The sequence below is a fragment of the Perca flavescens genome, chromosome 21 (assembly GCF_004354835.1).
Source record: "Perca flavescens isolate YP-PL-M2 chromosome 21, PFLA_1.0, whole genome shotgun sequence".
NCBI classification, from domain to species: domain Eukaryota; kingdom Metazoa; phylum Chordata; class Actinopteri; order Perciformes; family Percidae; genus Perca; species Perca flavescens.
The window spans coordinates 22,048,761-22,063,338 of record NC_041351.1 but is presented as its reverse complement, the minus strand read 5'-3'; the positions used below and the strand labels follow the sequence as shown (position 1 = coordinate 22,063,338).

The 14,578-nt window shown below is 42.8% G+C and overlaps 1 protein-coding gene across 3 annotated transcripts in view; it reads right to left on the bottom strand.

Annotated features, from left to right (window-relative positions):
* rab26 (RAB26, member RAS oncogene family) overlaps positions 1 to 14,578 on the bottom strand; it is a 122,989-nt gene that overhangs the window by 43,412 nt on the left and 64,999 nt on the right. For all 3 annotated transcript variants that reach the window (XR_003691362.1, XR_003691363.1, XM_028568437.1), the window contains exon 5: positions 10,019 to 10,071. Coding sequence is in view for 1 of the 3 variants with exons in the window: in XM_028568437.1 (XP_028424238.1) it covers positions 10,019 to 10,071 (53 nt within the window). In the remaining 2 variants the exon portion in view is untranslated. The remainder of the gene's footprint in view (positions 1 to 10,018; positions 10,072 to 14,578) is intronic.

The following is a 14,578-nucleotide window of genomic DNA, read 5'->3' as shown; positions in this document are numbered from 1 at the left end:
ACATAAGTGTTGTATTTTCCTGGTTTTAAAGGCTGCATTTCAGTAAAGGGATGTTGTTTTATGAACTTACCAGACTGTTGTAACTGTTCTATTATTTGCCTTTACCCACTTAGTCATTATATCCACATTACTGATGATTATTTATCAAAAATCTCATTGCGTAAATATTTTCTGAAAGCACCAATAGTCAACACAACAATATCGTTGCGGTATCGATATCGAGGTATTTGGTCAAAAATATCGTGATATTTGATTTTCTCCATATTGCCCAGCCCTAGTTTAAAGGCATGGCTCCTGATACATATACATACACACACACACACATACATAAATATATTATATATACATATACATATTTAGATATATATATATATATATATATATATGTCTTTATATATATATATATATATGTATGTATACATATATATATATATATAAAGACATTGTACTACTATATTTAACTGACAGAACGTTGCAGATTCAGAATGTAATCACAAAATGTGGATGAAAATGTGGAGTATTCAGACATTAGCCTCATGGACTCATGGCAATGCGCTACCCAACTGGCACGTTATGAGAGCTAATCAGCACCTGCAGTATCTGCGTTCATCAGCCAGAACCGGACCGTGTGTGTGCGCACACAGAGAGAGAGACAGAGAGAGAGAGAGAGAGAGAGAGAGAGAGACACAGTGTGTCATATGATCGTTAACGAATGTAACATTTCAGCAGAGGACGTGTTCATTTCCATACAGGTTTAGTGGCTTGACGGTTAACGGTGAAGCAGGGGATTTGATTGGCAGGGGGTGTTTTGGCGACGGTAATGTTATTAGTGTTGTGAGATAGCAGTAGACTTAATTAATCCGACACAAGGCAAGTCTGATGAAAACCGATGTGTCTGCCCGGTTCGCTGTGAAGGAATAAACTCCAAGATTACGTTATGTTCTGCCAGCTCACAGCAACTTAATACAATAGCAGGAAAAGAGTGCATGTGCAGGTTACCTTCCCCCCAAACACGGACACACATATATATATATCGCTTTATACTGTAAAATAGATGGCCTGCATTTGCTGTCTGTAGCTGGCTGTGCTTTGCATGTGTGGGATTCTGAAACGTCCTTAAAGGAACACGCCGAATTATTGGGAATTTAGCTGATTCACCGTAACCCCCAGAGTAAGACAAGTCGATACATACCCTTCTCATCTCCGTGCGTGCTGTAAGGCTGTCTGACAGCTCCAGCATTAGCTTAGCCTAGCACAGATCCTGCAGGTAACTGGTTCCAACTAGCCTACTGCTCCCAATTGTGACAAAAGTGACAAAATAACGAGAACATGTTCCTATTTACATGTTGTGATTTGTAGAGTCACAGCGTGTACAAAAAACACAACGCAACATGAGACACAGCCATCTTCTAACAGTAAACAAACCGGGAACTATATTCTAAGACAGGCTTGCTGCAAGCATTTCACTCCGCCCAAGTACTATATTCTTCCACCTGAGAATATAGTTCCGGGTTTGTTTACAGTTAGAAGACGGCTGTGTCTCATGTTACGTTGTTTTTTGTACACGCTGTGACTCTATAAATCACAACATGTAAATAGGAACATGTTGGCGTTATTTTGTCACTTATTCGGAGCAGTAGGATTACTGGAACCATTCACCTGCATGTTCTGTGCTGGCCTGATGCCGCTGGAGTCGTCAGACAGCCTTACAGCACGCACGGAGATGAGAAGGGTATGTATGGACTTGTCTAACTCTGGGAGTTACGGTGAATAAGACAAAGTCCCAATAAGTCGGCGTGTTCCTTTAAATTCAGGAATTGTCGTTTGTTTAAGTTTAAGTCAAAGACAGTCCAAAATAGTGCTACTTTGCACATTTTTGTGGGTCTGAGGTGTATGTCACATTTTAGCTGCCAAAGCTCTCTCTGCTCTCTGTCTCTGGTCCTCAGTGTGAGAGGGGGAGTGGCCAGCGGCTAGAGCGGCAAAAGCCAATGTGTTCTTCTTTTACAGATATATATTTAACAATATCTTTTGCATTTCTAATCCAAACAATGTCAAACTTGGCACTGTACTTACTCGTGCCCGTAGCAAGACACCTTTTATTTTTCATTCAATATATTCAGACTTTCCATATATATATATATATATATATATATATATATACATATAATATATATATGAATTGAAACAAAACTATATGGTTAGGTTTAGCAAAAGATTGTGGTTTGGGTTGAAATAAGTAGCCTACGTTTGTTATGTAACATACATGTGCTCTTAAAAAGGCAGAGCAAGCGCTGGGTTTAATCTCGCTCTGTGTCGAAGCAGCCTCGCAGGATTCAATTCCAACCTAATAAAGTTGTCATTCTGACCACGTAGAAGTGACTCGGGGCTTATTCCTACATAAGACCTATCAATTAAAATGCCAGCCCATTTACGTAACAATGCCTGAAAGGGGCTTGAAGCCAAATGCAAGATGATTGATTGATTATTCATTAGTTTTGTTCCCTCCGTACTTTTACCATGATAGTCTGCATTCATCAGAATAACTGCAAATGCACTGCTCTTAAAAAGAAAAAGAAAAATGTTGAGCAGACTAGTGAAACAGAAAGGCAGCAGAAGATATACAGTCGCTTATCTATTTTGTAGAAACACCTGCTATTAACCTGACTTTTAATTAATCAATTGGTGTTAGAAATAGCTCCTATGAAAAGCTAAAACCCTCCCAAATGATGTTTAATGCACTGAAATAAATTAGTTTCACTGAAAAAAGTTTTATCAATTAATCAAGACGGAAAGGTCAAATTTTGGCAAGACAAAAGTTTTGTCGCCTATACAGAAATTGAAAAAAGTTACTGCAAAAAATATGTCAGCAAATTAAGTAGTGCTGCTGTGAGATCCAAATTTAATATCTTGTATGACTTCCATGAGCTTGAAGGACTGCATCCATGCGGTTTGGCAAGGATTCATACAATTTATTTATAGGAATAGCAAAGAAAGCAGTCTTGCATGCCTCCCAGAGTTCATCAATATTCTTTGGTTTCGTCTTCCATGCTCCTCTTTCATCCTACCCCACATATGCTCAATGATGTTCATGTCTGGTGACTGGGCTGGCCAATCCTGGAGCATCTTGATCTTCTTCGCCTTGAGGAATCTCCTTTGATGTGGAGATGGAAGTATGCGATGGAGCACCGTCCTGCTGCAGGCCTCTTTTATGGTTGGGAATATAAGAGGTAGCTAAGATTTCTTGGTATTTTAGACTATTGATGTTGCCTTCCACCCTGCAGATCTCTCGCACACCCCCATACTGGATGTAACCCCAGACCATGATTTTTCCGCCACCAAACTTCACTGTTTTCTGGGTGAATCTCGGATCCATGCGGGCTCCAGTAGGTCTCCTGCAATATTTGCGGCGACTGTGGTGTAATTCAACAGAAGATTCATCTGAAAAATCCAACTTCTTCCACTTTTCCAGCGTCCATCCTGTTAGCAGGCTGTGGGAAAATGCCACACAGTTTTTCAATTGTCTTTTGTTTAGTGCTGGCTTCTGGGCAGTGATTCGACCATGGAGGCCATTTCGAGACAGAATCCGACAAACTGTTCTGGTTGACACAGGGACTTCAGGTGACCAGGTCTCGTGGAGCTCTGCTGCAGTGGAAAATGGGCTGGCCTTGGATTTTCGAGCCAACAAACGGTCCTCTCGAGCAGTTGTCTTGCGGGGTCTGCCTGACCTGGGCTTGTCAAAAACATCTCCAGTGTCTTCAAATGTTTTTTTTATCCTCTGTACTTGACGCTGAGACACATTGAAGGTGTCTGCCACATCAGCAGTGGATCTGGTCTTCAGCCTCTTGATAATCAAAACTTTAGTCTCAGGGTGAATCTTAGGCATGTTTGCAGAGGTCTAGTTGCAGTTGATGTGAAGGTCTAGTGTACTGGGGTTGTTTTTATACACATCTGAGACCTAATTGATCCATTATTAGTCACAGGTGAAGCTCATATGACAAGGCGACAACACTTATGTCTTTGCAAAAATTGACTCAATGGGCTTTACCAAGCTGTGAATATTAGAATACTTTTTGGCAGTTTCGTTTTGCACTGAAACATTATTACTAAAGCTGTTGGGATTAAAATGAGCCATTTCTTGTAAAAACATCTTGATTAGAAATATATTTCAGCGGCACTTCAGGTCAATTTGTACACAAGCGACAAGACTTTTGTCAGGGACTGTAGATGGAGTTAAGTAGAGGCGGAGAAGGGGCAGACAGAAAGCAGTGCTGGCTGTGGTCATGGTTACAGATGGTATGGAGAGTGAAGAGAGAGGAGAAAGAGAAAGAAGAGAGAATGAATGAGAGAGAGTGAGTGATGGAAAGCACTGGGCAGAGTGTCTCCATCTCTTTATCATCCGGATGCTCTCCAGCCTTCACCCCGAGGCCCTGTTGCTAATGGATTCGCACTACGGGAGACGTCAGTGTGTGCACATACAGTACAGTGTGCTGCAGTAGACTTTGAATGTGCATGTATATGGTGAGAAGGTGCGTGCAGGTGGGTATGGGACAGCACAGTGTGCAGCGAATCTCGACACAAAACTTCAGTGCACTGCAGGGTTGCCAGTGACACTGCGCTTCTCCTGCCAGTGTGACACAGGACCGGCCACCAAATATATCAAACAGGTGAAAGGTGAGACAAAGGAGATCACTGCTACACCTCAGGAAAAAGCTCCAGCTTATGTGCTACCCATATGAAATAAGCGTGCGTTTGCACATATCAGTAGGCCTGCACTAGTCTGGATCAATGGAAGTACATTACCAGGATAAAGCCTGACATCCAGCTAATTTAAATAGCTCACGTTACTGTATTGTGTGAACAGTTATCCTATTTAAGTTCCTATCCAAGACTATTTTGCAGGGCCACCGTCGCTGCGTCCGAAGTCGATTGTGATTGGTTTAAAGAGAATGCAAACAAACCAGAATCCTAGAATGTATGTGTGGTGTAGCCAAACCTTACTCCACGGCGCTGTGGACTTAGGTCTGGCAATGCGAGACAAGACCGGCACAAGCTCGCTTCCGTTGTAACTAGAATTGATCAACATTAACAAGCCCAAAAATGCTCTTCCGTGTGTGTGTGTTTGTGTCTCGCAGGTTGTATAGGTCAGCACTGTGCTGAACCTTTCTGAAGGAATTACACCTTCTTCACCTAGAAAAACACACGCACCTAGAAACACACAAGCACCTACAAAAACCCATATACACGCACCAAGAAACACACACCCACACGCATCTAGAAAAACGCACCAAACAAAACACATGCACCTAGAAAAAACACACACACAGACGCACCTAGAAACACACAAGCACCTACAAAAAAGCATACACACACACCTAGAAACACACACCCACACGCACCTAGAAAAAACACACACACGCGCACCTAGAAACACACACAAGCCTAGAAACACACATGCACCTAGAAACACACAAACACCTAGAAAAACACACACACACACACACACGCACCAAGAAAAACACACGCACCTATAAGCACACACACATGCACACACAAACCTTGAGACATACACACACGTGCGCACCTAGATGCACACACACACACACACACACACACACACACACACACACACACACACACACACACACACACACACACACACACACACACACACACACACACACACACACACACACACACAGTCCATTTTATGCTAATACTGTGTGACTAATACCAACAGGCTAACATCCTCATACATAGAGAAACATACAAAGTGTAACTTGGGCAGGGTGGATGCTTTATACATGTAGAGGATATGATTAATACCACATATAATGAAGACAAATGACAAAAAGGACATTGGAGGAGAAAAAATCATGTCAGCATAAGGAAGATTTATTTCCAGAGCCCAGATTCTGGGATTTAAAAAGTGAAGTAATACAAATGCAATACAGAGACTACAGCGTGTGCTAACGCTTCATGAATTCAAATTAAGCTAAAAATCGATCAGCAAACCGTGCGTGTGTGTGCTGCAGGTACGTGCCCCAGCTATACATGCCTATAAATGGTTTCCGGCTTTCCGATTTCAAATGATCTGCACTCTTTCCTGTTCCCGTGTTCTCTGACTGACCCAAGGATACCTGGCAGTGTGATTGGAGATGCTCTTGTGGTTCTCGGGAATAGTAACGTGCACAGACCCGTGACCTGTTTGTGCCATTTGTGGCTGCGAGACGAGGTATGTCACCCTTTTTTTTTAGAGTTTAGTTTTTTTTAGTCCTTACAGTAAAGCAGCAAGCTCATACTGTAACATTGGATAACAAGGTGGGCTATACAGTACAGTGCACACAGGCCAAGGACCCGTTTCTGAAACGTTAAAGATGAAATTTGGTGTTCCATCCAATACAGTGACAGACTTAAACCATAGTACATAATTGTCATAACAATAACTGCAACTATTATACTGCTATTATTGTATTTTACATTTTAACATTAGTGGCAAAGCAGGCAGCATTTAAACCACTCACCTATAGAGCTCAACAGTGACCGCCCACTTTTTTTTTTAACAAGCTCTGGTTCCGGAAGTGGTTTTCCCACTTTCAATATCTCCATTGACGTTTCATTAGATGCTTATATAAAAGGGTTTTAAGCCTGGAACCAAGCCAACCAGCTACGAAATAAATCGTGACCATAAAAGAGTTGATTTTGCGCAAAAAAAAAACGGTACAAGACTGTGAACAGAAACTATCATAGACTTCAATCAACGGTAGAAGCTCGCACTAGCCGTTCGCGGGTTCGTTAAAGATTCCCATGGCAACAGCGAGTTCCACCAAAAAGAAAAGTGGCTGTTAAGCCTGGGATTGTGGGTAGTGTAGTTTTTATCCATTAAGATCACGAATGTTGATATCACGGACTTGTAGCTTCTACAGGGGCATGAACCTTTGTTTCACAACCTCGGAGCTCGTGGTCAGTCTACCTTGGATGGTTAAAGTGGCCATATTAGGCTCATTTTCAGGTTCATAATTGTATTTTGAGGTTGTACCAGAATAGGTTTACATGGTTTAATTTTCAAAAAACACCATATTTTTGCTATACTGCACATTGCTGCAGCTCCTCTTTTCACCCTGTATGTTCAGGTCTCTGTTTTAGCTACAGAGTGAGACCTCTCACTGCTGTAACATCTTTGTTGGGAGGAGCACATGCGCAGTAGCTAGGTAAGATCACATCAGATAGTTGCTTGTTTCTCCAACTGCAGGATTAGCCGGGAGACTTCTTCTAGACGAGGGCGCACTTCCAACTTTTTACTTTCAGAACCAAGCTGTTGAGCTCTATTAGTTTCTCATGTGGGAGGCTAAATGTCTTGGTTAGGACTGTGGATAAATATTAAGAAACGTATGGGATTTGCTTCCACAGTGCTGTGTTCTGTGAAATGAGGCTGAAAGAGTACACGCTGCGCGGCTTTGTGTTGAAAAATGAACATTCTGAAGATCCAACCTTTTTACCCATTCATAGAATTCGATGAAAGATTGGACTTGGTGGAACATATTTTAAGAGGTCGTGGTAATAGTAGGTTCTGGATTTTGGTGAGTTATAGTTGTCTTGTACGTTTCTCTTGTTCCGGAAACCCCTGTAATTATAAGCAGGGGTTAAAGTGGGCCGGAACTGTTCGGAACAGTGTTCGGAACAGTGTTCTTTGGTTAAGAAGTAAATTAATCTCAATCGGCAGTTTCATACATCAGTGTTTCCCCGTGTGTTTATAGCTGAGCTAGCCTAAGAATATTCGGTGTAAATAGAAGAGAACAGTGATGGTGCTCTGCCCTCATTGTTCTTCGTGAAGTCAGCTGGAAGTGAACGTAGCCCTACTGTGCTTATCTGGAGTGACTGTGTCGGACTCCGTTTAATAAATAGCCTTTGCAACCGGTTATACGGTAATTTAGGAGGCCGTTTGACGTGCAGTTACCACACCAGTCATCATGTTGGTTGAATGAAAACAGGTGTTCTTCACCACTGGAAGAAGGAAATAACGAGAGTAACAGGTGAAACTAGCTGTGCTGTGTAGTGGATAGAGACGTTATTAAAGTAGTAAGAGACTTTAAAGTGTCAAATTTGGTGTGGTGTTAGCACCCCCATTATTATAGGTGAAATTACCAATAATGATCAAAAGTTTAAGTGACCAGAGCCAAGCTGATGAGGGGAAGACAGCTGAAATGTTTGGTTGTGCCCACGTTTTAATTTTGAACGGACTTACATTGAAGTTCATACTCTGCCTGTCTGTCCTCTGTTATCCATCCCCATTAGCATGGAGGCTATAAATACCTGCTAGAGTGATCTATAAAACTTTTCAAACTATTGAAAGCATAATGATGGTAAGCAGCTGTTTGTGGAGAAGCTCAGCTGTGTCTGTGTCCCTCTCTAGGGAATGTTCTCCATCCTCCGTTAATAAAGGCACGGGCGCAGCCACACGCAAACACCTGAGCGCACATGCACATTAAGGTCACACAGGCACCCCACACACATACAGACAAACACACACAGCCACACACAGCCACACGCACACACACACCGTCTCCAGATGTAAATGCATAATAGCTAACAGATGGCTTAGGAGCCATTCCTATCCTTGATGTGTGAGACAAACACTTTTCTAATGGCCATATTCTGCTTTTAACTCCACTCTGCGTTAATCAAAGGAGAGGGATGCGCCGACAAGGGGTGAGTGTAGTGGCACCAAATGGCGCAGGAAATGGCTGGAAAATCACAGTGGGGGCTGAGACAGTCTGTGACTACAAAGACATGGCTCCATTTGGTAAAAAAAAAAAAAGAAAAAGTGAGCTCTGATCGAATCATCTGTTGCCCCTGTGGTCTTCCTCGCTTTACGGTCCTCATCGTTCGTCATCCCATCCCCGCTGTGAGAATGAGCATATGGGCACCTCTACACATTACTTTGAGAACTTTTGTACTTTTGTGTGTACTTTTTTGGATTTGTTTTAGTGAGCACTACCCTAACTTGTACAGCATGAAGGGGAAGCAAGGTAAGTATTCCTGCAAAATCCCAATGTAGGTGTCCAAAGCGGTTTGTGCTAACCCGTCATTTGTGTTAAGCAACTGCAACATAACATCTACAGGACTGTCAAACAGGCAGCAGCATTAACGTGCACCTTCACGTTCATGTTAGAGGGTGTGTGAGTATGTTTTATTCCGTCAAGTGGCATTGAATTTGTTCCACCAGAGGGATCAACAGTGATTTCAAGCATCCACGAATCATTACACCCTTCTATTCAGGCAACCAGTCACTGTATTGCTGGTATGAAGAGTTGAATTCAACTCCTGAATCTTGTTTATGTACAAAATAGACATTCCATTAAATGTTCCGCCCTATATCTGGGTAGTCCAGACGTCCCTCTGCCCAGCAACGTCTTCCAGCTCTTCCCAGGGGGATTCTGAGGCGTTCCTAAACCAAATGAGATGTATAATCCCTCCAGTGCACACTAATCGCATGCGCAAACCGCCTCGACATGCTCTTTTGGATGCAAAGGCGCAGTGGTTCTACTCCATGTTCCCTCTGCATATCTCTAAAGGTGAGCCAAGCCACACTACGGAGGAAACTCATTTCGGCTGCTTGGATCGGCAGTCTCGTTCTTTTGCTTACTACCCAAAGCTCATGGGCAAAAAGGTAGGCGAGGGGTTGGAAAGTAGACTGACGGCCTTCACCTTATACCGGTCTGGTACAACGGCCACGTTGACTGGTGACGCCGCACCAACCCGTGTGTCGACCTTTTGCCTCCACTCGCAGACAGCCCACCCAGATACTTAAAACTCCTTCACATGGGGTTACTGGTTAATGAGTTACCAAGCCAGATATGTGGTATAAATGAATCAACATTCAGTAACTGAAATTTCTTCATGAAACCACTTTTTTGGGGGGATTGACACAAGACAAAAACCAACAGCAGTGAGTTATAGGAAAGAAGGGAAGAAAGGGGGTTAGCGGATGACAGACAAGTCTGAGGGTGGTTGTTCTTACCCGGATGTTGTCGAAGGACGCTTTGTTGGTGACATCATAGAGAAGGAGGAGAGCTGTGGAGAGAGGGGGAAAAACATTTGAAATGATCCTGTTCTCAAATGTTCAAACAAACCACATTCAGAAATCGTTTGATAACAGAATGTTCAGGGGAACATGCTTGGGATTATCAATCCGCAGTTTATCTATCTATAAATCAGGATATCTCTGTGCGTGTGTCCCCACACATGAGCAGTACATCAGTGGAGAGGGGGGGGGGGGTTGCTGCATCCCTAGAACTAGAAGAGCCAAAAAGTGATCATCTGCCAAAAAAACAGCCGTTCTGCACTCTGGTTAAGGCTACGCGCTGTGGTTGCTTCTCCAGCTGGCTGAACCGGCCTCCCTCCTTCCCATGCCCGGGCCACACTGCTAACCTGGATGTGTGATGGCTAGACGAAAATAAAAGGGGACACGCTAGATGAGCCGCAGCCGAGCCGGGGTTAGCCGAGTCTGCTAAGGTAGGCTAACGTTACTTTGTCATAACACGGCCAAAGTTCACTACCACTGTCACCGTGTTATATTCTGTTCTTAACACTCATGAAGACTCTAGAATATCAGTTTAGTCACCCAACCGGCGATAGTTTATTAAAGGTTCCTCTAGCGAACATACAAGTGGGCTCACACACATGGCTACTCTGATACCTCTAGGTGCAACCTCTAAAACGGTCCGTGCTGCAACACATACACCACAAACGATTCCTATTGTCACGCGACTGATTGAACCACGCTTATTAGTTAGATAAAGTCGTGGGGGGAAAAAAAAGACTGGGAACCATGCAATCGGCCCCAACAGGTTCCAAATGGGCAATGCACTAGTATAGTTAAATCACAAACAGGATTTCCCATAAAGCCACTGTGTTCACTACTCAGTGCAGATTATTCTGTTGTCAAAAATTTGCTGCGGTCGTCGCGTCAGCACAGCCTGTGACTACTACATCAACGCTGATCATGACTAGTGTTAGTGCAATTGGTGCATTAAACCATTGGATGAGAATCCTCTTCTCTTTTTTTTTTTTTTTTTTTGCTTTTTTTGGTTTAGATTCGCAGATCATGAGTGTCCTGAAAAAAGGCAGTAATGTGGGAATTACGTAAGAAGAACACGAGAGAAGAACCAAAATGGAAAACGTGTGCAACATAATGGGGTTCGAGGTTGTGATGAATCATGGCATGACAAACACAACAAATAAAGCTGTGTCATAGTCCAAGAACTCCATACGTGATAGGTCAGCCAACCAAAATGATTCCAGCCCTGCCACCCGCTGCTCCATCGGCAAAAAAAACATCCTTCTGATGTGATGGTCACATCATTTTTTTTGTTTTTTTATTTGTTTTTTCATAAAGAGCTCTGTAATTCTGTCTTTCATCTATGCCAATGTTTGTCATAAGCAGCAAACCTGCAAATCCATTTTGTTTCAGTATCCTTGTAATTTTGTGAATAGCTTTTGATCCAGCATCACAGAGCAACTATTAGAAATGATTAAAGTGTCTAATGTCTGTTTTTATTTCCTGCTTAAAGCATCAAGGCAGCCTGCACAGTAAACATAGCTGTACATCAAAACCATAATGGACACAATTTAATAAGATGGAACGCTCTCAATGGTTAGAAGTAGGAAGTAACGCATCAACGTAGTAACGCAACAGTAACGCATTTCAAACTAGAAATGAGTCGAGTTACTAGTTCCATTTGAAGCAAGACGTTTAACATCCAATCTTAGTAGTGATGTTAACACATAAATCAGACCATACACAGGCAATTTAGTAATATCTCTGGAATTGTGGTCTTGACCGGTCTTGAAATAAAATCCAGAGTCCTCTTCATCAGAGACCGAGACGAGGCCGAGTGAAAATTGTGGTCGATTCTGAGACCGAGACCCTCAAAATGGGGTCTTGAGACCGGTCTTGAGTACTACAACACCGGCACCCAGGTTGGCCCCTCGACGATGTGGACACCAAGGTACTTGAAGCCGTCCACCATCTCCACCGCGGACCCGTTGATATTACGGGGCGGCGTAGCTCCTTCCCCTTCTTCTTCCCGAAGTCCGCTATCATCCCTTTAGTCTTACTGACGTTCACGAGTAGGTTTGAGTCAGGTCCTCCACTTCTTCTGTCCGACCTTTAGAGTTAACCTGGTGGCGATATGTGTCACACTTTGTGATGTTCGACATGAGTTTTCGGATCTTACACGAGAGAAATGCATGAAGAAAAACTTCCATAATGTCGTGCTAAAGTAATGAGCGCCACCATTTACCACCGCAGCTGTATCACACCTGACAGCATAACCACGCATGTGAATTCTAATTACCTTTAACTACACCATGCTGCCATGCAAGATAATCTCACCTCAGCTGCAGGGTGTGCGTTAACAAAAAGCCTCTGTCAGACAGAAAAACTCATAACACCTACGCCGGGCAATTTTCTCAGCCGGATCAACTTTCCCTTGGAATAATTAGCCTACGCTAATTACCTCCACAGGAACTCTCCAGAAAATACTTTGGAGAAAGAACAACAATGGTGAAAAGTAAGAGCAGGGATTTACTTGCTTGGACCGACGACGAGGTGGAACTGTTACTCAAAAGGTATATAAACCTAACCGACACGGCTGACTGACATTCCCATAGGTCTCCGTTTGTGCCCGTCCGGACCACAAAGCAACCCCGGAGTTTTCAAACCAAACGGGGGGCAGCCGTGTTTCCATATGTCTCTGTTTCAGGGCCTCGGAAATGCCATAATATTTTGGACGCGAGCGCAAGCATAGCAAAAAGATATACATTTTTTTTAAACCAAAAAGTAGTAGTGTAGATGTAGCCTAACACCTTCCTCCTCATCCATTTCAGTCCCAGATCCCTCTACCCCTACCTACCGTGGCTGCATTTTCACCAATCTATTTTGGATTAAAGCCTCTATTTGTTTATTCCAGCCAGACAAGTCCGTGAAGGGCGTTTAATGAGTTGTAATCACCGTGAGTGTGGCTTGGCTCTGTCAAACTGAGAAAACACAAGGGGGGGGGAGATAGAAGAAAGGGAGGTAGAGAAGAAAAAAAAAAGAGAGCGAGAGAGAATGATCTGTCCCACTTGTTAATTCCCTCTCGCATGGCTCCTGTGTTTATCAGATACAAGAAAACCAGAGTAAACCACAATAAGTTGTTCTAATCCAATTACGTCTTACCAAGCGCAGAAGACAGACAAAACTAGAGGACTTTCTCAAAGCAGTAGAGACACAGAGTTTTGTCATCACAGGCAGTTAGATTGTGGTTGCAACACAGTATATACACAAGACCGAAATAGCTTTTAAAGGTCCAATGTGTGGGAATTTCTCCCATCTAGCGTTGAGATCATATATCGCTATCAACTCTCTCGCACCACGCAGTTCAAAGTAGGTATTACAGCTACGGTAGCCTTTATGCTTCAAAAAGCCAGTGTCTTGCTCTTTTCAATATCCTTTTTCTTTTTCTGGGCGTAGAAGAAGAAGACTATTCTGAATACGTGTGGTCCTCCATGTTTCCTTCTTCAAACTTGCCGGGGGCCGGGAAGCTACGACACCCATTAGGAGCGTTAGCAGCACCTGTGGGCAAAAACGCGAAAGGTGGAGCAGTATGTCCTGTATGTCCCTTACCAGCTAACATATTTCAAGATGCCGCATGAATATGGAGCGTCTATCCCAGTTCATGCAAACGCAAATGTAAAATTTTAAGCCAATGGGAATACTTGGAATTGATGGTGGTGGTAAATATTCATGAAAAAAGGACAAGTTTGTGAACAGGCAACACAGATTTTGATAATGAACAACTAAACACCTTACACACGGGAACTTTAAGATAGAGGAAGAGACACAATTAAACATGCTGACGTGCTGATAGTGATCAAAGAAGGGCAGGAGATACAGACAGGGTTAACTAATAAAAGGAAGATAGACATATTGATGGATTGACCTATAAGCTCACCAAGAAACTGTGAGACGAAACCACGATGAGAAGACAAATATATGCTGGTGAGAGAGGCTGACAGAGAATATAAAATGCATTCTTCCAGCTTTTGGTAATAATGGCTGTCTTTAGAAGTAGGGTGAAAACGCACACTGGGTTGATAATGTGATTAAGCTTTTGTGCAGGGCAAAAAAAAGAAAGAAATAAACATGATAAAATAATATGATTCATTTTAGTTTTCTAAGGGTTAAACTGCACCATCTGCTGACCAAAAGCAACTGTGCAACAAACGACAAATATCTAGGGCAGAATTTATGGAACTGTCCTCCAATAAAAAGTGCAGTAGTGGTCTAAAACAAAATGCGTTTTCCTGACAAGCAACCACTTGTGGTCTGAAGCCGCCATGCTTGTCGGACTGTGTGCAGTCCCTCCAGTTACCGTGTCTGGTTTAAGACACTGCTCAAAGATCAGACAAGTACTTTGATTGAAAGATTCTGACCCACCATACTGACCATGAACTTCCCCTTACCTTACACACAAGAATGTACTTTACCTAGCCATATCCAAACCTAATTTTGTAACCATGTTTAAAAAGTCTAAAA